The following is a 21,461-nucleotide window of genomic DNA, read 5'->3' as shown; positions in this document are numbered from 1 at the left end:
TGGTGCTAACTTACATTCCCACTCAGGAGTTTACATTCTAAGTGGGATTGAAGATTCATACAGGTGAGAAATCACTTTAGCATCAGGAAGTCGCAATGTTAGGTGCAAAATGACTAATAATTAGGGATTTGAGAATTCAGAGGAAAGAGATAACTTTTAATAGGCAGATTGGTACCTTTCTTGGAAGATGAGGAATTGGAGAGATGGGTCTTGAAGGGCCAGGGAAGACCCAGGAGGGAGGTGCCACATTCACAGTGGAGCACCGTGGGAACCCACAAGAAGTGTCCACTGATGTCAGGAGTAAGGGCCATGCTTGAGCAGTGAGGGACCAAGGCTGACCGAAGCGTGCTAACTCCAGGCTGTCTTCCCTTTCTTCTGTGTCTCGTGAAATTAACACAGACTGCACTCTTATTCTGGGTGACTAGGGAACTATAAGTATACGGGGAAAAAATGTTGAAACCAGGACCAATCCTATTGAATAATCAGTTCAATGTCTAGGAGAATTTTGATGTTTGAGTTCAGATAATTTAGAAAGTTACATTCTGTTTAAAACTCAATTGCAAATTTATTAAGATTTTAAAATTGAATTCACATTCCAATGTTATGTCTTTTTTCTTAATAGCAATGAATAAATTGTCTCAGGTGGTTAATTGGGGTATTATGGCAAGCTTTTGTATATTCATTTTCACTAAAATTTCAAAATCATTGAAGTAGAATTTCCCTGTGTGTTCAGATTACGTATCACATGATTTTTTTCTTTTCACTCTGTTGTATGATCTGTTCTTTAAATGACACACCAGTCATTACTAATTAAGTCTCTTTATTATTTGGGTTATTGAAAGTTTAGTAGCTCTGAATTCTTTAGCTTTGGTTTTTTGTTTTTTTAATTTTTTATTTTTTTGAGACAGGGTCTTCCTCTCTCACCTGCACTAGAGTGCAATGGCATCGTCATAGCTCACTGCAACCTCAAACTCCTAGGTTCAAGCGATCCTCCTGCCTCAGCCTCCTGAGTAGCTGGGTCTACAGATGTGCGCCACCACACACGTATAATTTTTCTTTTTTTTGTAGAAACGGGATTTTGCTCTTGCTCAGGGTGGTCTTGAAGCAGTGACCTCAAGCTTTCCTCTCACCTCAGCCTTAGGTGCTAGGATTACAGGCATGAGCCACCTCACCTGGCCTTGGTGGTTTTATTTTTACAGTAGTAGTAGCAGTAGTGCTCTGAGTTGAGCCATGCTTTTGCTTTTCAAGATGTGCTTTATCAACCGTTATGTTGTACTCTCTTAATGCTGAGCAGTGGTATGGTTGTTTTTGACGCTTGCCCCAAACATTTGAAGAATATGGAAAGATTTCAACACTTTAAGTCCCACAGACGTACTGATATGAAGATAAAATGCAGAGCTCAGGCTCTGACTCTGCCCCGTTTTGTAGGCCACTACCTCGTCAGTCATCTTGTGGGCCTCCTTACCTCCTTTGGTTTAATGGAGAACATTTATTTCATAAAAGGAACGCCCAGGTGGTACCCCTGTTTCTGACCTACATTGCATTTTCGTTCTTTCAGTGGACCCACAATCTTCAGCATGTTCTTCTATTTGGTAAACTGCACCAGTGATGTCCTGCCACGGGGCACCTAATAGAACTCTTGATGGAAAGGTGCAAGAGTCCCTCCCAGAATTTGCAGAAATAATTTAAGAATCAAGAAACTAGAATTCTCCATTACATACATCAAATTGTTAACCAATCATAAAGGATTCCCTGTCCTCAGGTGGATCCAGTCATCTCCCAGTAAACATTGGCTGGGTGGGATCAGAACCCCTCTCTGCCTGATTCATCAGGATATAAATAAAGCAGAGCCTTCTAGTGCTGCACCATTTGGAAGAGGTCTTTCCTGAAGAGACCACTTTTGTGGTGATATTTTGCTTTCTGCTTACTAGTTCTCTAGGTTTATCACACTATTTCCTTTTTGGTGAATTATAGAACACCTATGCTATTTAATAATTAATTTGTTATACAGACTTCTTTGTTATGTAAAATAGTATAAAATGCCTTTCTAGAATTTGAAGTGATCCACAAAGCAGCAAAGCTGCTAATTGTAAAAATATCGGGGCTATGTAAATTTTCCATCTTCCTTTTATTATCTGAACCACCTATTTCCTACAGGGCATGTACTGTGCAGGAGTACACTAACAAAAGATGCATTAGTAGAGTCCACTAATTAGGCCATTTTTGATGAGCTGCTCTGAGATGCACTTGATGTACAGGCTGGGCAAAAATCAGTATTCCCTTATACTAAATAAATCATGGCACTGTAACCCAGTGGAATTGTCAAGGGACTAGCCACACTCATAAGCCGATTAGGGCTCTCACTACACTTTTTTAAGGCCCCTTTTGCTAAGAATTATTTTAATTCTTTGCTGACTGAATTTCCATCACATGGAACTCTTTCATGTTCATCTCTCCAGGCACCCTTTTAAAATGCAGTGACTGTGGCTTTAAATAACTGCAGCGTCCTATAGTTTGTCTTTCCTCCAATGGTGAAAGAGAATGGCTGAGTCAGAGCATTGGGCACTTCTGGGAGGTAAATGGGGGAATTATTTACAGTTGTGCTTCAAGCTGGTCATAAATGGATATGCTGATTAGGCACATTCACTTTGATATCCAGACTGTCTTCTTAACAAGTAATCAAGTCCATTGGAACTTGAGCAGTTCTCCTTTGGAATACATCATGTGCTTGGAATACAAAGTAATATTTCTATGATTTTTTTATAGACTATTGTAAACAGTCAAAATAGGAATTTGAAAAGGAGTAGTTTATAAGCAGAAAGTAAATTAATATGTCTTGAGCACTCCTGTGTGCTCTCATTTATATAATTTTGTTTAATTCTTGCAATTCTAAATAAATTATCTTCATCTTTACAGATAAGAAAACTGAGGCTTAGAAATGTTAGTTGATTGGCTAAAGTCTGACTATGTTGTTGTCAACCAATGCTCTTTCCACAGCTAATTCTTTCCGTTACTGTCATCCAAATGTTGAGTGAGTCAACTCTAATTGCTTTCAATAGCCTGCTTTTGGGGCTGGATTCAGTTAATTCGGGTCTGGGTTTGAATCCCATGTGTGTAATCTGCATCCAGCCATTTAACCTCCCTTAACCTCATTGTAGAATGAGGCTAGTGCTCCCCCACACTGAGGGTTTTCATGAAGATAAATGATGTGTAATCTGTGTAAAGCATGTAGCACAGCGCCAGACCCTAGTAAGCCCTTCCTACATGGCTGCTACTGTCATTGACACTAAATGGGCCTTGAATTTTGTTTAATCTTGTGTCCAATAATTGGGTCATCTTGTAGCATGATATCTCAGAATGCTTTGAGGATGTTGTCTTGCTTTTTCTTCTATTTCTAATATATCAAGCGATTTCCTCTACTTTCAGAAATTAGCTTTATTTTTATGTTCTATGTCTTAGGGTATGTGCAGAATACTGCAATAATGCTGGCTTCCTTAAGACTATATATGTCTTAGACACAGACTTTCAAATGGAGAGAAATTTATTTGATATTTTAAATCTGTAATTTAATATTCTAGGTTCTATTTTATTCATGATCTCTATATCACAACTGAATGTAACAGATACTAGCATCAGTACCTGGTATCCTGATACCTCTTAGCTCACAGACTGCTACCTAAAGATAACCGAAGTTTAAAGAGAGGTGGTTTGATGTGGCAGGACAAGCACAGACCAGAGCCAGACCTACCTAGGGAGCCTCTCAGTGTCCTCAAATGGTGGATAATATATGTGTAGCCTCCTAGAGTCATTGCAAAGGTTTGATGACACAGTGTGAACAAAGTACCCTGGTCATGCCTGATGCATGATGGGCCCATTCTCCCCGTCTACTAATGGGAAGGTATTTTCTTATGATACAGATACCTTGATGTGGTTGTGGTTTTGTTCTTTCTTAAATAATAATCAATTTTCCAACTATCTGTTTCTGGTACCATTGTCCTACTTTAAATGTTTGGTTTCATACTATTGAGTGTAGTTATCTATAAAGTAAATCATTGGATTTGTTCCCACCAGTGATACCAAGAAGCAGCAGGGAATGAAGAAGAGAAACAACAGTGAAGTGGAAGTCGTGGGACCAATAAGTCGTAACAGGAAGAAGGCCAAGTGGGACACGTTAGAGCCTTTGGATACGGGCCTGTCTTTAGCGGAGGATGAAGAGCTGGTGTTACATCTGCTCAGAAATCAGAGCTAGATGCTCCCTGTGCCTGCCTTTTCCTTGATACCTCTGGTCATTATTTTGTGGGCAAGAAGTTGAAAAACAATTGATTTTGGGATGCTTAGGTACCATGTGTCCTATCCCAAAGGACACACATTCTCCAGACAGAAGCAATCGATCTCTAAGCCCCTCTCACGGGACGGGCTTTGTGCCATCACAGAGCACACTCAAGAGTGAGGGTGGATTATACAATTTCTTGATCACAATTTCCAGCATGTGCTCCATTAGATTTTATCGATGGCTTTCTACACCTTGTCATTGGAAATGCTTCCTTTGTTTTACTGGCAAGTTCTGGAGCTCTTGGTTCATCGTTAGAAATTCCTGTCTTACGGAAGTTTCTATGTTATTGTTAAACAAAATTGCTCATATTTTGATGCATAGAATATTTGCAAAGGGATAGAGTATGATGGACCAGCCTTGAGAAAGAATGAGTATTTTTTAATTGAGATGATCAATAATAAATATATTTCCTATAAAACAAAATATTAATGTTTGCATTGTGTCCAGTGTGTGATATCAGAGAACCCTCAAGGCTTTTAAGATTACACTGCTTGGCCATTCCTGAAACAGTTTTTCATGTTCTTAAGTTAGCCTTCTCAAAGATAATGTCATTTAACTCACACTTGCAGATTTGCTAGCCATCACTTATAAAATCTATAGAAGTCCTGAATCTGAAGATTCTGACTAAAGCCTGATTACTTAACTGAGCACAAAATAGCCTCTGCAAATGCGCTAGTCAGGAGATACCACATGTCCTGACCCACACCCTGCTCCTGATAATGAGTAAAACGCAAGACAAGACAGAGCCTCTTTTTTGTTACAAATAAACGTCAGATTCTTCAAAGGGAAACAATGTGGTGAAGAAATATGGTCTTGGCATGAAACTACTGATTTTATCATGGCTTTGTCATCCTCTCATTATTCTGTCCCTTTCCTACTTCCCCACTCTGGGAACAAACAAAAATAATTTTCAGTAGCAGCTGCAAGTCAGTCGTAAGTCCAAGGAGGAGAATCGATGACCTTACACCTGGATATCTTAGACACTTATTCAGCCTAAGTCCGTATTTCCCTCCGAAAAGTTTCTCCTCCTTTTGGATTCATTAACCTCAGGAGCCAGCACCAACGTCATCTTGCCATCAAAATGAGAAATTTGATGACTCCTCGACTTCTTGGTTTTCTCACTTCGCTTTACTGGTTCTGTTGATTCCTCTTCGATAAGGACTCCTATTCATTGTTCTCTGTTCTCATAGCTTCTGCCTTTGGTCATAGTTCAGTTTCTCGTCATGACCTGCCCAGACTCCTACAGGATCTCCTGGCCGGTCACTGTGCTTCTCTGGGTCTCACATTTGTCCACTCCAGCCCTCCCATGGTGGTCAGACTTCTCTTCACAGTGCACACAGATCTGAGCATGCTTCTCTCCAGCTGTTACACTTGTTTATAAGCCTGTTGCCCCTTCTGTGTGACAAGTCTCTTGAGAGCAAAAGGACTGTTTCTTCCACCCTGTATATCCCCAGAGCCAAACACAGCACCGGCCCTATAATTAGTGGACGCTTACAAACCAAGAGAATTTTTAGAGGTCTGTTGTAGCACAGGGCTGTATCACCTCTGGTAGGAAGGATATAGATGATGGGAATGAAAACTAGATGAAATGGCTATAATAGGGAAGAAAAGGAAAATAGAGGTGGGAAAGGAATTTGGTATATAACAACCTGGAAAGATTTTAAAATTAGTTTGTGATACAGGGTCTCTTGGTCTTGAATATGTTCAAAGGGGAGAAAGATGCAGGAGTGTGTAAACTGAAGGTTTGCCATTGAATATACTCTGCAGTTTTAGATTGTTTTTCCTGACCCAAATAAGGAATTAAGGCAGTTTACTTCCTATATGTAAACACTGAATATCACAAGACCTTTGGTTGCTAAACTAGTGTGAGTTGTCCTGTGTCTGTGGAACTGAATGGCTCCTGACGAATACGTACATTGTAGAGGATTTTAGAGTGCTAATTTTTGAAGTTTAGTGAAAACATCAGGATAGCGCTAATAGAAAATTCGGGTAACATATATTTAAGTGGACTAAATTAGCTACTGCTTTGTCACGTTTGTGTGTGTGGTGGTTAGAGGCCCTGCCATCTCTGACATCAGGGAACGGTGCATGGTCCAAATCTGGGCAGCCATCTCTAAACGCAGACGGGCCGGGTTGGATATAATACTCAGATAGGGACAATTAAACTCCGTCCCTGTGAGTGATATCCAGACAATGAGTGAGAAATTCCTTACCCATAGGGATTTACTAAGCAGGGAGGATGTGGATTTGGGGCCTTTGGCAGCCATTTTCTCCAGTCATATGGGGGCTGCCTTTGAGAGATTGGGGAGAATAAGATCAACACACCAAGGTGAGCAGAGCGATGAGATGGAGAGACCGCCCCGATGGCATCGTTTGAGCCCCTGGGCTTCAACTTAATGTACTCCTTGGACTTCCCAGTTACGTGATGGGCCAGTAATTTTCTTTTTTGTGTAAACTGGTTTGTCCCTGGAACTGAATGGATCTAAATACACGTGTGGTATAGGGGCTTTGAATTTGCTGATTTTGAAAACTAGTTAAAGCACCAGAATAGTGCTGGTAGAAAACTCATGTAACAACATGTGGTAGATTGTGTTTTGTTCAGCACATATTCTCTCCCACTCCCTCTCTCCCTTTGGGAAGCATGTTCTTAACACCCCACTTTTGCTGGGCTTGGTCATGCGCCCTGTGTTTAGCCCCTGGAATGTGGTGGAAGTGCCCGTGTGCCGGTTCTGCACGGAGGCTTTAAGGTGCATTGATGTTCGCATCAGCCCTCGGGCGCTCCTGCCTCCCACCTTCAGACCAGCATGGACCAGAGAGAAGACACTTCTCAGTCTGGGCCCAAGGTGAGAAGGCAGGTAAAGTAGACCTGCAGCCACCTCTGCAACCCGTAGAACGAGAAACCCACGGGGACTTGGGGGTTGGTTTATCACAGTGAAACTAGACTAATACACAAGGGGAAAGAAGCTCATGACTAGTGAGCAAGAGCAGTCATTCATTCAAATAAACTCAGCCGCTACCGTGTGGCAGGCCCTGTGCTTGTGAGAAATACAAACATTTCCCTCTCCTGCTACCGTACAGTGCGGGCACAGGGCAAAGAGAAGCAAACTCCTGATTTCAGTGCACCATGAGAAATGCAGGTGGAAAGAGGAAGATGATTGTTCGGGTCGGGGGGCTGTTGCTGGGATGCGGGAAGTGGGAAGGACATAGGTAGTCGCTTGGTCTAGGACCCAGGGAATAATTCTTGTTTAATGTCTAATGAAGGCTGAGAGGCCATTCATCAGACTCATGTAACACGACCCCTAAAATTACGTAAGTCTCTGATAGATGCGCCCAGCAGCAGAACCCCTTGGAGGACTGCCGTCTCACAAGCTTAACATGGCATTTTAGATTTGTTTGGGGCTATAAAAAATTAAGTTTAATTAAATGTAATTGATGTTGTTACACAACATTTGAAATACGCTGAACATGAAAAGTCGTCTCCATGACTGTCAGGCTGCCAGAGGCTGCAGGTGTTCCTGGAAGTGGGGGCGGGGGAGGTGCGGTAGGGGTGTGGGCGGAGGGAAAGAGCCTGCAACCAAGGTTTGAAGCCCTGTTTCGTGTCTTTTAAGACCACTGTAACTAGATATGTGATCATTGTGCGATTTTCTTCCACAGCCCTGCTGACTAGACTGGGGCAGGTGTGTTTTACGCCACGTCACCCAGTGCCTGCTCAGTTGGGAATGGGCTGCTAACCCATCGGCCTGTGAGGGAGGCTGATGCAGAAAGCTCTGCCCAAACAGGGACAAACTGAGCGGATAACTTTCTTACTCTCAGAAACTGAAATGCAGGTAGTGATCAAAACGGGAAGGTTGTGAGATAGACCAGGGAGCACATGATGGGCAAAAAGAGCTCCAATTAGGAGTTAGAGCTGGAAGTGAAAAAGAACTCTGGCAAAAAGATAAAAGGGTGAGGGACCCAACTGGTCTTGGGACCAGAAGCAATGCATGGAGAGTAGTGAGTTAAGGCCGTCAGGCAAAAGACCTGCCGAGTCTAGTTGTTGATCTCTCAGATTTAGACGGACCCTCTGGTTCTTGTCTCTATGAGGTTTAATCTGCAAATGGGTCTTAAATTTCTATGTGAAATTTCTACACCACTGCCTGAAGTGTAATAAGATCCCATCGCCTTGCCTGAGCTGGTCTGAGTATTGGGGTGTTTTGCACCCCAAGGAGCTCCAGTGAAACAAAATATTCCAGTGCAATGTTTCTTAGATTTTAACGTGCATAGGAATCACCAGGGGATCTTTTAAAAGTGCAGCTTCTGATTTAGCAGCACTGGGGTGGAGCCTGAGATTGTGCATTTCTAACAAGCTCCCACAGGATGGTGATGCTGCCGGCCTCCGGCCTCATTTGAGCAACGAGGCTGTAGTGGAATTCAGAGGGTTCTTAAAATCACCACTCACAGATAGGGATTCTATCGGAGTTCCAGGAGGAAACAGATGGCACGCACAAGTGAGGGTAATTCTAAGGAGTTTACTAAAAGGATTATTTACATAGGGAGGGCAGGGTGAGGAAACCGTAAAGACTTGTCTAACTCGATGCTTAGGAATAGACGCGTTACCACCGCTGGCCCCGAGGGGATGAGAGTGGTTGGTTACCAAAACCTGGAAGGAGCGAGGAGAGTAAATATCTGCTTTGTGATCTTCAGTTGAGATACGCAGCCAGCGTGAGGTGACCACAGGGGAAAAGCCAGGAGAATAAATACCATGACCTCACCTGCCTGCCTTTCTAGACTCCTGCCTGTGTGGTCCCCATTGGCCCTGCCCAACCCAAAGCCAGAGGGTAAGTCACCTGTAAACGTAAACCATAGTCTCCATGGACACAGAGCAAGGAGGAAAAGTGTGTATGGAAGAAGACAGGAGAAACTGGCACAGAGATGTAGGGTGTGAACAGGTAGAATCTTCTTTTGTGGAAGGAGAGGGGGCTTCATCCCTTCGTCACCTACTGTGTACCAGGCACTGTTCTCAGTACTAGAGATACAGCATTCAGCCAAGGCGCCCCACGTGTTAGCCTGCACCGTTAGAAATGATGCCAGCCTCAGCAGCTGTGTTGGTGAACCGTCTTGTGTTGCTCACCTTTCTTCTATAGGAAGCACTTCCTTTGGTCCCCAGGCCGTTCCCTCCCCCACATCGTTGTGAGGGGACTTTCACTGAAGTGAGGCTCACAGCCAGCACCAGTTACCGGTTCTTTTTCAATGCAATCGATGATCTGCATCTTCACTGGAATGGTGAAAGTCTTTCAGTGCTCTTCCTTGGACAGCCTACCTGGGATGTTGTTATAAATATTTTCTCCAACACAAAGTGTAAACCCAGCACCTCTGAGTGTTAAACTGAGTGTTACACTGTTAGGTTGCAGTGGGAGGGCGGGTGCTGGCAGATCACCCTTTCTCTTTTAAACCACTCTAAAGTTTTGTTCCTGTCACTCCACCAAAACAGCGCTTGTCTAGTCACTACTGACTTCTGCATTGCCATATCTAAGATCGATTCTTGGGGCTCATCCTAATCAACCTACCAGTGGAATTTGACTTTCCCACCTTCTTGAAACACTTTTTTGCTTAACTTTAAGGGAACTCTTCATTCTTTGTTTTTTCTGTATCTCCTCTTCTGGTTGCTCCCTATGTTCTTGACTTGTAAACATTAGGGGCCTTTAGGGCTCAACCCTTGGACTTTACGATCTACATTCATCCGTGGGTGATCTCATCTAGTTTTATGGCATTAAATACCATCTATGCAGTAATTACTTTCAAATTTGTGTCTCTAACCCGACTTCTCTGCATTCTAGACTCACATCCAGCTGTATTCAACATCTCTACCTGTATGTCTAATAAGCATCTCATAGTTAGTGTGTCCCAAAATGAACTCTTAACTTCCTCCTTGCAAAACAATGTTTCCCTCTATTTTTTTCTCTCGGTAAATATCTCCATTGTTTTGGTCTATCGGGCCAGAAACCTTGGAGACATTCTTGACTTGTCTCTTACATCTTCCATCCAATCTATTAACAAATCCAGTCAGCCTTTCATTTGAAATATATCCAAAAGCCAACTTCTTATCACTGTTTCAACTGCAATCTCCACTCTGACCCCAGCCATCGTTCCCTGGACTATTGCAGCAACCTCTTACCTGGTCTCCTTGCTTCTGCCCTTCCCCTCACGCAGCAAACAAACTGATCCTTTTACATCATAGACTGGGTCATGCTGAGAACTAACGGCTTCCTGTCTCACTTCAAATACAGTAGTCCCCCTCATCTGCGGTTTCACTTTCCAAGATTTAATTACCTGTCGTCAACTGTGGTCTGAAAATATTAAATGGAAAATTCCAGAAATAATTTATAAGTTTCAAATTCTGAGTAGCCTGACAAAATCTCCCACCATCTCAGTCCCATCCCACCTGGGATGTGAATGAATCCTCCCTTCACCCAGCGTGTCCACACTGTCTTTACTCCCCACCCCTTCGTCATGTAGTAGCCTTGTTGGTTATCAGAGCAACTGTCCTGGTATTGCAGTACTTGTGTTCAGGTTGCCTTTATTTTACTTATAATGGCCCTAAGGTGCAAGAGCAGTGGTGCTGGCAATTCAGAGATGCCACATAAGAAGCTGTAAAGTGCTTCCTTTAAGTGAAAAGGTAAAAGTTCTTGACTTAATAAGGAAAAAAAAATCGGATGCTGAGGTTGCTAAGATCTACAGTAAGAACAAATCTATCTGTGAAATTGTGAAGAAGGAAAAAGAAAGGCATGTTAGTTTTGCTGTCACACCTCGAACTGCACAAGTTATGGTCACAGTGTGTGATAAGTGCTTAGTTAAGATGAAAAAGGCATAAAATTTGTAGATGGAAGACATGAACAGAAATGAAATACCAATTGATGGCAGTCGTGTTCCGTACTATCCATGGTTTCAGTCATCCACTGGGGGTATGGGAACGTATTCCCTGTAGACAAGTGAGGAATACTGTAAAATCTAGTGTTTTTTCTGTGGCCTATAAGACCCTATGTTTTGCTCTGTCTCTGACCTCTTCTACTACTCTTCCTTCACTCCATTTCAGTTACACTGGACTCTGCTGTGTCTTCTGCGTGGAGTTCTGTCTATCTCTCTATTTATTTACTTTTTTAGAGAGACAGGGTCTTGCTCTACCTCCCAGGCTAGAGTACAGTGGTGCAATCATAGAGTCATAGCTCACTGCAGCCTTGAACTTCCGAGCTGCTGCAATCCTCCTGCCTCATCCTCTCGAGTAGCTGGGATTACAGGTGTGTGCCACTATACCCAGCTAATTTTTTAACATTTTTCATAAGAGACAGAGCCTTACTATGTTGCCCAGGCTGGTCTTGAACTCCTGGCCTCAAGCTATCCTCCCACCTTGGCCTACAGGTGCGAGCCACTGTGCCCAGCCTGCCTGGAGTTCTTGATTCTGGGCTACCTGCATGGCTCATAAGTGTCACCTAATGAGAAGCTTTCTCTGACCAGCCAGTGGAAAGTAGCACCCTCTTCATCACCGAGCCATACTCTATTCTTTTATTCTCCTTCACTGCATTGCCACCACATGACATTGTTTTTAGTCTTTCTCCCTGCTCTTCTCCTCTCCTCTCCTGACCCTGCCAAACAAAGTAAGCTCCTTGATTGAGGCCAGAATGTCATCTTTGTTCATTGCTATATCCCTGATCCTAGAACACATAGTGAACCCTCAACAAATATTTGGTGAATGAACAGAGATATCCTACCAATACATCCATTTGGGTCCATGAGAGTTTCTTTTAAAAGGCATATAGCTCTGACAGGAATAAGACATTTAGTCATTCACACTAAAATGTACCCACCATAGCCCATTGCCTAACACTCAGCTAGGTCAGGAGTTTGTAGTGGGAGGAAAAAGTTGAGTTTGGAAGCTAGATCCTTTGGCTGAGTGTAGAAAGTGGCAGAAGCCCCACTGGGCTTTGCACAGCCACAGAGCAGCAAGGACTTAGTTTTAGGGAATGTATTGAGTCCTGGGAATGAGGGTACCCAGGACGTATTTGTCTTTGTCTCTCTGTTTTAGGAGCCACTCTCATGCTTTGGGAATCAAATCAGTGCTGCCCTCAGCCACTGGCCAACAGCATATTGGCAATATTGTTAGGCCCTTTGGAATGCAACAGGTCTAGATTGGAACTACAGCTCTACTTCCTACTACTGATTAATTGATCCCTGCCGATTGCTTAGCTGTTGAACTTGGACATGATGTTTGTTCTTTTTGAGCTTCATACTAGTTTACTGCCAAATGTAATAATAATGCCTACCTCCAGTAGATTTTTTGAGGATTAAATGAGACAATATGTGTCCGGGACACAGTAAGTGTTCAAGAAAAAATTATCACTAATAAAACCAATGGCTGCTCTTGAGATGTCGGCTAGACTACTGAACTGTGAGACCACATGGAGGGAGAGGCTCAGCCAGCTACCAGCCCTTCCAGCCACCCCAGTGAGATGACAGACCTGTGAAGGAGTCATCTTGGAAGTGCCAGGCCCAGCCAAACTCCCAGCTGAACCCTAGTCAAGGGAATGATTATACCACGTATTATTTATCCATTTTCCTATTGTTGGACATTTGTTTCCAGGTTGGGGCTATCGTGAATAAAACTGCCACAAACATCCTTGTATGGATATGTGTATATATAAGCAAACAACAAACATGTAAACTAAACCAACTCCAGCATAAAGTCTTGCGAGAGGCCTTACTATAGACATTACCAATAAGTGAACAATAACAAGAGAACTTGGTTCCCTACCAACGTGGGGTATGTTACTTTGTTTTAACTGATCTCATAGGCACAATGGAATATCCAGTGAGATTTTTAGCTGTATATTTTCACTCTGTCATCCAGGCCGCAGTGCAGTGGCACAATCATAGATAGGTTATGGCTCACTGCAGCCTCGACCCCTGGGCTCAGTGATCCTCCTGCCTCAGTCTCCTGAGTCCCTGGGATTACAAGCATGAGGTACCACGCCCTACTAGCTATAAAATTTATAAAAGAGTTCCATCATGGTTTGCGTTAAGAAGAAGCCTACGGGTATGGATCCTGGACAAGCACTTTTGGAGACCTTCTATCTGAATTTCACTGAAAACTAGACTATCTCCAGCTCTCCCAAAGAATAGTGCTGCTTCTATTGATCTGACTACCGATAGCCTTGTTGTTCGGAGCTTTTTCTCTGCAGGTGGGAGCTGTGCTCACTGTCCCGAGCATCTGTGGGAATCAGAGGAGCTCAGCAGGCAGGACTGGGGGCCTGACCCTGCACCGCCGTGCCCCCATTAGTGCTGACTCAATAATGCTTGTCCAGCCAACCAATGACAGTTTTAAAAGTGTGAAAGATTTAGATCCAATAGGCATCTCCAGCATTTTGCAATTTTTAAAAATTCAGAAAGGTATTTTTATTTCAGCATTTATATAAATTTTGTGTTTTACAATTTAGTACTGTTTTTATTTTTCATTTATTGGGGAGGGGGGGTTGTACCATAGTCTTCTCAGTGGCAAGTGCTGTCAGAGGATTTACCCACCCCCTTCAGTGTATATCTGCTCCCTGGGTGGACCCAGTGCTCCAGTGCTGTGGGAACAAGCCTGGAGTAGAATCTTCTGACTGTGTCAGATAAGTACCTCTGTGACCTTGGGTCAGTCATGTATAGGAGCTTCCCGAATACATTTTCTTTGCATATTATTCATGAATAATGCTTGTTATAGAAACTTTAAAATAGTAGTTATGCAAAACAAAGAAAATAAAAATTACCTATCATGGAATGTCCAGAGACAACCATTGTTATTAATAGTATTTAAGCCCATTTTCCATATCTATGAAAGAATCTATGAGATCACACTGTTTTGTAAACTACTTTTTTATCTTGATATTTAGTGGATATTAAATATCCTTTTACAACACAGTGTTCAATGACATATTAAAATTCCATTGAACACACGCCAGTAGTGATGAGCACACCTAGTGCCCAGATCATGGTTTCTAATACCGTTCTCCAATAAAAGCAACAAATTGGAGAAATGGCTGATTCTAGAACTGTGGCAAGAAATATACAAGGTGAGCCTGGAGCATCTTGTAGTGCCAGGAGGTAAAGAAGTGCAACACACACACACACACACACACACACACACACACACAAAGTGGAAATATGCCAGAGGGGTACAGAAGCCAACTGAAAGAGCCCCCACTGGCCAAAACTGAAAGAATTTGAGCAGGAAAAATAAAGTAATATTGAATTATAACCCAACATATAAAATACATATTCATGAGTCTGCTGATATAAATGATTGAATAAATAAATGTGGGAGAAGAAACAAATTTCCTGTGCAGAAGAATTCAAAATAATATATGTAGTTGTTCCACCCTTAAGAAGGTGGAACATAACTCCCCACTCCTTAAGTGTGGGCTGTGCGTAGTGACTTTCTTACAAAGAGTACAGTATGAAAAGAGCAAAAAAGAAAGTAACTTTACAGTGGAAAAATCTGAAAAACAGTAACTCTGCCAAACGATCAAAGTCAACAACAGTGATGAGTCATATTGATAGTAGGTATCCGTGATGCGTTGTGATGAGAATAGCACTTATCTCTGTGGTCTTCTTCCCCCAAACACGAAATCTGAACAAAGCGTGGGGTTTAGTTAATCATAATTTATCAGCTTGGTTCATTAATTGTGCCAAATGTACCGTAGTAATGTAAGATGTTAATAATAGGAGAAATTAGATGCGGGGTATATGGAAACTCTGTGCTGGCTTCACAATGATTCTGTAAGTCTAAAATGGTTCTAAAATAAGTTTATTCAGAAAATGACATGCAACAGATGCATCATTTTATTTCATCTCTTATGATTAGACATTTAAGTGGTTTCTAAATTTTTGCTTTTCAACACATTTATGATGAATGTCCTTACAGTTAAATCTTTGCACACATGCATTATTACTTCCTTTGGAATACATTTGTATAACAGCAGGGAAGTTGTGGGATAATAAGTGTGCGTATTATAACAGTATTAAGGATTTTGATATAAGATATCTAATGAGGTACTCTCAGTTGAAGAATAAGTTAACCCTAAATCACAGTCTAAGATGAGGAATGCTCAGGTTTGGAAAGAACTCAGATAGTTTTTTGTGTCCAAGCCAGTCACATTAAGTGCCATGAGGAATTCTTACCAACTCCCTGAAGAACCACTTGCCGACATCAAGCGTGTATTCATGGGTGAGTCTTGCACTGGGTGCCTGCAGCCCTTATAGCAGATACCTCAGTAGACATTCACTTCCTCATGCTGGGTGTCACCAGCCCAGTAAAAGAAAATAAAAACAGAAATGGGGATCTGCAGAAACCCAGAGGACATGACCAGAGCCCTCTTGAATTGTATTAGGCAATCAGACTAAGAATATTGTAGAGCAAGTGGCTCTCAAAGCGTGCACCTCAGGACCTGCAGCATCAGAATCACCTGGAAACTGGTTAGAAACGCATATTTTCAGTCTTGGCACAGTGGCTAACACCTGTAGTCCTAGCTACTATGGTGGCTGAGACAGTAGGATCACTTGAACACCCCATCTCTTAAATAAATAAGCAAATGAATTCATGTATGCAAATTCTTGGATCCCACCATGATCTACTGAATCAGAAACTCCAAGGTTAGGGCCCAGCAATACATGGAGTTTTTTGTTTTGTTTTGTTTTTTGAGAAGTATATACACTTTTAAATAAATTTTTGAAAGCTTTCTTGAGATGTAATTCACATACCATACAATTCACCCATTGAAAGCATACAATTCAATGGTTTTTAGTATATCCACAGATTTGTGCAACCATCAACAAAATCGATTTTAGAACATTTTCATTACTTCGTAAAGGAACCTTGTACCCTTTAGCCATCACATCCTGTCCCCCCATGTCCCTGGTCCTACACAACTGCTAACCTACTTTCTGATTCCATAGATTTACCTACTCTGGACACTTCATAGAAATGGAAACATACAATATGGGCCTTTTGTGTCTGGCTACTTTCACTGAGCATTTTGTTGTCAATGTTCATGCATGTTGCAGCATGTATCAGTACTTCATTCCGTTTTATGGCCAAATATTCCATTATCTGGATATACTGTGCCTTGTTTATCTATTCATAAGTTAATGGACATTTGAGTTGTTTCCACCTTTGGCTACTAGGAATTGTCTTAGTCTGTTTTCTGTTGTGTATGACAGAATACCTGAAACTGGGTAATTTATAAAGAAGAGGAATTTATTTCTTATAGTTATGGAGGCTGAGAAGTCCAAGGTTGAGAGGGCGCATCTGGTAAGAGCCTTTTTGCCAGTGGGGACTCTCTGAACAGTCCCAAAATGGCGCAGTGTATCATCACATGGCAAGGAGGCTGGGTGTGTGCTGACGTGCTAGCTGAGGTCCCCCTTCCTGTTCTTACAAAGCCACCAGGTCCCCTCTCATAATAACCCATTAATTCATCAATTCATGCAGTTCCCTCCTAAAATCATCCATTAATCCACCAGTCCATGAATAGATTGATCCATTCATGAGGGCAGACCCCTTATGGTGAAATCACTTCTTAAAGTCCCCACCTCTGAATACAGCCACATTGGGGATTAAATTTCAACATGAGTTTTGGAGGGGACATTCAAACCGTAGTAGGCATATTGCTGCTATGAACATTTCTGTGTAATATGCATTTTCACAAGCCCTTCTGGTGATTCTAATGCATGCTACAGTTCAAGAACCACTATTATAGATGGGTGAGAGGGACAAAAACATAGAAGGTAGTGCTTTTTTAATAAGTAGAGATCACCATTTATTCTTTGGGTGATAAGGCAAGGTAGAAAAGGAAGAACCTGGGCTGTGAGATCTGATGGTGTGTGGTCCAAGGACAGAAGGCTCTGTCACTGTCAAGATGGAACGCAAGGTCAAGCTGAGATGACTGAAGGAAAAAGGCCCAGGTTAAAATGAAAGTGCTCATTTTTTGACCACTGGGTCACCCTCCTTAATTTACCAGCATGTCATTGTGTTCTAAAGGTCACCTGGGCTCTTAAGTCTTGAAGGTTCTCTTCAGAGGAAATGACTCACTGACACCTTGTGTTTTTATGGTTCTTAAATTTGTATAGTTTTCTACCTGCACTCTCTCTCACTGTCACACTATCACTATCCGCAGGTACAGCCATGCGTCTTCATTTTACAGGTAAGACCATGAGGCATAGCGAGGGTTAAGTGACCTGCCTGGAGTCATAGAGCAGGATGTGATGAAATTGGGAACACTGGGATCAGAATCAGTTCACCTACCACTAACCTCACTAGAACAGTGTTCTCGATTCTAGCTACACGTTACAGTCACCAAAGAGGCTTTACAAATACTGAAACGCAGGTTCCATACCCAGAGATCTAATTTAATTGGCCTTAGGTGGGGCCTAGGCATTGCTATTTTTTAAAGGCTTCCTGGGTAGTTTTTTCTCCCAATTACTTTCTTTTTAAAAATTTTTTTTTAAACTTTTCATTTTGAAACAATTTCAGGCTTCCAAAAAAAGATGCAAAATAGTACAAAGCAGTCCTATATATCCTTCCCCCAGGTTTTCCAAATGTTAACATCTTACATAACCACAGTGCCATTATCAAAGCCAGGATATTAACATTGATACAATACTACTCACTAATCTGCAGAATTTATTCAAATTGCATCAATTGCAATTGATGAATAATTCTGGATAATTCATTGCTTTTAGTTATTCCATCTCCTTGGTGCACCTTTATCTTTTCCAGGTGATTTTAATGTGCATCCAGCGTTAAGAACTGCTGGGGTGGGCAGGGGAGCCCTGGAGTTAGTATTCTATATGTAGACTTAATTGGCTACATGGTGCACTTTCCACCCCCCATTCTCTGACATGTAAGCTGTGTCTGAAAAGCCAATGTATTTCTAAGCTATTGTTATGCTGCTGATGGGTTGAATCATTTGAAGATTTCCAACTATTTTTATGAAGTGTCAGTTATATCTGCTGGGAGGAGAAATGAGACCTAGTTATAGTCATAGCAAAGTTACTGCCACCAGGTGAAAATGGTGTATTGGAGAGGGAAGAGTTAAAGAGCCTTCAAATATTAACACACGATTCAGTGGGCTAGGCCTTTGCAGAACACAATAGCATTCTTTGGCTGTGAGTCTTGAATATAATTTAGATTTTAATTAGAGATGTGCCCGGACCTTGATGTAGAAGTATTTACACAGAAAGGCCAAAGATACCAAACTGAAAACCTTCCATTTCCTACAGATGGTTTATTAAATTAAAATGTGTCTCTTAACCTCTAGTCCTGACCTGGCTGTTGCAAAGGTGAGGCCTTGAAACATTGGCCTGTCTGTTATCCTGAATGACTGTCGGGGCCGCTCTGGATGGATGCATCACCCAGCAACACGGTAAGCTGGGTAGTTCATATGGGCTTTTATTTTTGTTTTCTCCTTCAGTTGAACTACCTTTATCCAATTAGAATTTTCATCCTCATCTATTTATTATCTTCTGCTCTGGGTAAAAACAAACCTGAATGTCTCTGCTGTGTGCAAATTAGCGTGGCTCTGAGGGCTGCAGGGCTGAAGAGAAACCATCCTCGAGTGAGTAAAAATGTTATTAAATTTAAAACCGCATCCCCCTCACCAGCACTGGATTCCTCCAGGCCACAGATGTTCGCTGTCAGCACGTATTTCCTCTGTGAGGCACCAGCTTGGATGCATTTGAACTTAATAGCATTATATGTGTGTTTATATCAGAAATCATATGCACAGATACACAGCTAGCCTTCAACGTCACAGGGACAGCAGCTGGCTCCTGTGGTCTTAGGCAGCTGCCGGGGCTTGTGGCCTTGGGGGTCCCGGCACAGGAGATGCTCTCAGCCCCCTGGGTTTTGCAACATGCTGCTCCCTCTGCCAAATGCTCTCTTCTCCCACCTGTCCTCTTTTCCTGGCTCACTCTTGCTACCTCCTCTGGGAAGCCTTCCTGGATTTCCCCCTCCAGTCTGAGTGAGAAGTCCTTTCTATATATTTGTACAGCACTCAGTGCTTATATGTGCTGTAGTATTAAACAATTGTTTATTTATCTGATTTCTCCATATTCTAACACCTGGCTCAGTGTCTGCCACATAGAAAGGGCCTAAGATATGTTTGTGTGTTTAAATGGGTCGGTAATGAATGAGAGCTACTTGTTCAGCCAAACTGTCTCCGCCAAGCACTATGCCGTGCCATTTGCATCCGATATCTCCCTTCATCTAGGCAACCGTGCTGAAGGGAGGATATTTTTCCCAATTCTGCCCATAAGGAAACAGGCTGAGAGGTTGTGATTTGTTTCCATATCACACACAGCCAGGATTTGAACCTGGCCTGTCTAATTCCAAAACACGGCCTCTTCACCACCACCTCTCCCCTGCACTGCCCCAGTGGAAGGGCAGTGTGGCTGGCTGAGCAGTGGTGACTCGCCACACTGGGGACAGAAGGTCTCCGCCCAGGGCCCTGCGCCGTGGCACCCCGAGGGCCTCAGGTGCAGGGCTCCCAGCCCCAGGAAGAGGGTGTGCACACCTGGGTGACGCCCCAGACCTCATCCACTTGTGTACTGCTTGGTGGGAGGATGGCCTGGCAATGTCCACAGGGACCAGACAGCCACCTGGGCCTGCGCCCTGCACCTCAGAAGCGCCTGCAGCCCGGCTTCATGCGCAGTGTGCCGAAGCATCTAGCAGACAACCTGGCCGCCCAGGAAGGGTTTCGAGCCTCAATTTCTGACTGATCCTTAAGCTCTGCAGCCAGCTCACTGGCCCAGAGCCCTGGGAAGTGCGAGGGCAGATCAGCTCAGGCCCACCCGTGTGGAGGGAGGGGTAAGCTGCCTTTATGGCAAAGGAGGTGCCAAAGGGATGAGGAAGAGGAGGAGGATGGTTTTCAGGTTGCCTCCTCAAGAGCGAGCGCTCCTGGGGGAAGGAAAAGTCTGCCCTGCGCACAGACCTTGCCAGCCGGCTCTTCAGGTGAGTCGCGTTCACCTCCACCCTCCTCCCAGGCACACACCTCCAGATGTTCTGGAAGGCAGTGCGGGGGCCAGGCGAGAGGAGGGATCCCTTTGTGTCTGGAGGTCCCCTCTGGGGAGCCTGCTCTTGCTACCTGGCTTTTCAGGTGAACAGGCAATTCAGTGTGAAAATAGTCTGGGTTTCCGAGACTCAAGGTTGGAATCTGTCACTCGCGGAAGGCACTTGTTTCCTTAAAACCTGTCTCCGTGTACGCCTCTTCTTTCTCGTGCCTCCTACATCTGACAAGCAGACCCTGCGTGGGGCGGTGGAGGCGTCGGCACGGGTTGTCTGGGGTCTTCCGATTTCCTTCCCCCTCCTCCCTGTTAGAATATTGATCCATATATGGAGACCTTTCTGGAATCACAAGTACCTTCTAAATAAGGAGACCCTGTCACCTCCCTCCTAGACAGAAGTGTCGGCTTCGTAAGAACCTCTGCTCCCTCAGTTTCTGGCCCCAGCGGACCAGACCAGGGCGAGGCCCAGCCTAGGGCCCACACGCTCCAACTTGCCTGGTGCAAGAGACGGGGAAAATGAGCCGGGTAAGTGAGGGTCTCCTGCAGGCGAGTCTAAATTGGGACGCCCAGGACTGGGGCCGTGGAGCTGGTTCCAGTGCCAGAAGTCTGCGGCCTGGGGTGGAGACCCGCGTGGCCACAGCAGGCCCCGTCTCAGCTGGGACTGCGAGGAACCACCAGCACACACAGGCTACGGGGACAGACAAGGGACAACTGTGTTCCACAAGATTGCCTCCTATCTAAAGTCCCACACTATAAGAATCACATTTTCCCGTCCATTTTCTTCCTTCTAATCTAAAAATAGTAGAATTGCTGCCCCCAGTGTAACGTCTATGTTCTCTGAGGCTGAGGGTGGTCAAGAGTCGTAACTGCAAGCCCGTTTCTTTTCCACGACTGTGCCCCCAGCTGAATAAAGTAAACACCTTTCAACATTACTGGGGCGACGCCGAGCACCTGCTGGAAATGGCGCTCTTGCTGCAGACTGGCTGCAGTGCCTGTCTGTGTGACACACTGTGGGCACCAGGGAGCAAGAGCCCTGGCTGCCTTCAAGGTACAGGCAACG

The 21,461-nt window shown here is 43.5% G+C and overlaps 1 protein-coding gene across 2 annotated transcripts in view; it reads left to right on the top strand.

Moving 5' to 3' along the window:
• DDX10 (DEAD-box helicase 10) overlaps positions 1 to 4,750 on the top strand; it is a 245,624-nt gene extending 240,874 nt beyond the window's left edge. For both annotated transcript variants that reach the window (XM_045556655.1, XM_045556654.1), the window contains exon 18: positions 4,072 to 4,750. In XM_045556655.1, coding sequence (XP_045412611.1) covers positions 4,072 to 4,249 — 178 coding nt within the window. In that variant the 3' untranslated portion in view covers positions 4,250 to 4,750. The remainder of the gene's footprint in view (positions 1 to 4,071) is intronic.
• Positions 4,751 to 21,461: the final 16,711 nt, after the last annotated feature.

Source organism: Lemur catta, chromosome 7 (assembly GCF_020740605.2).
Source record: "Lemur catta isolate mLemCat1 chromosome 7, mLemCat1.pri, whole genome shotgun sequence".
Lineage (NCBI taxonomy): Eukaryota > Metazoa > Chordata > Mammalia > Primates > Lemuridae > Lemur > Lemur catta.
Note: the sequence above shows the minus strand (reverse complement) of the source record. Positions and strands in the feature narration are given on the sequence as shown.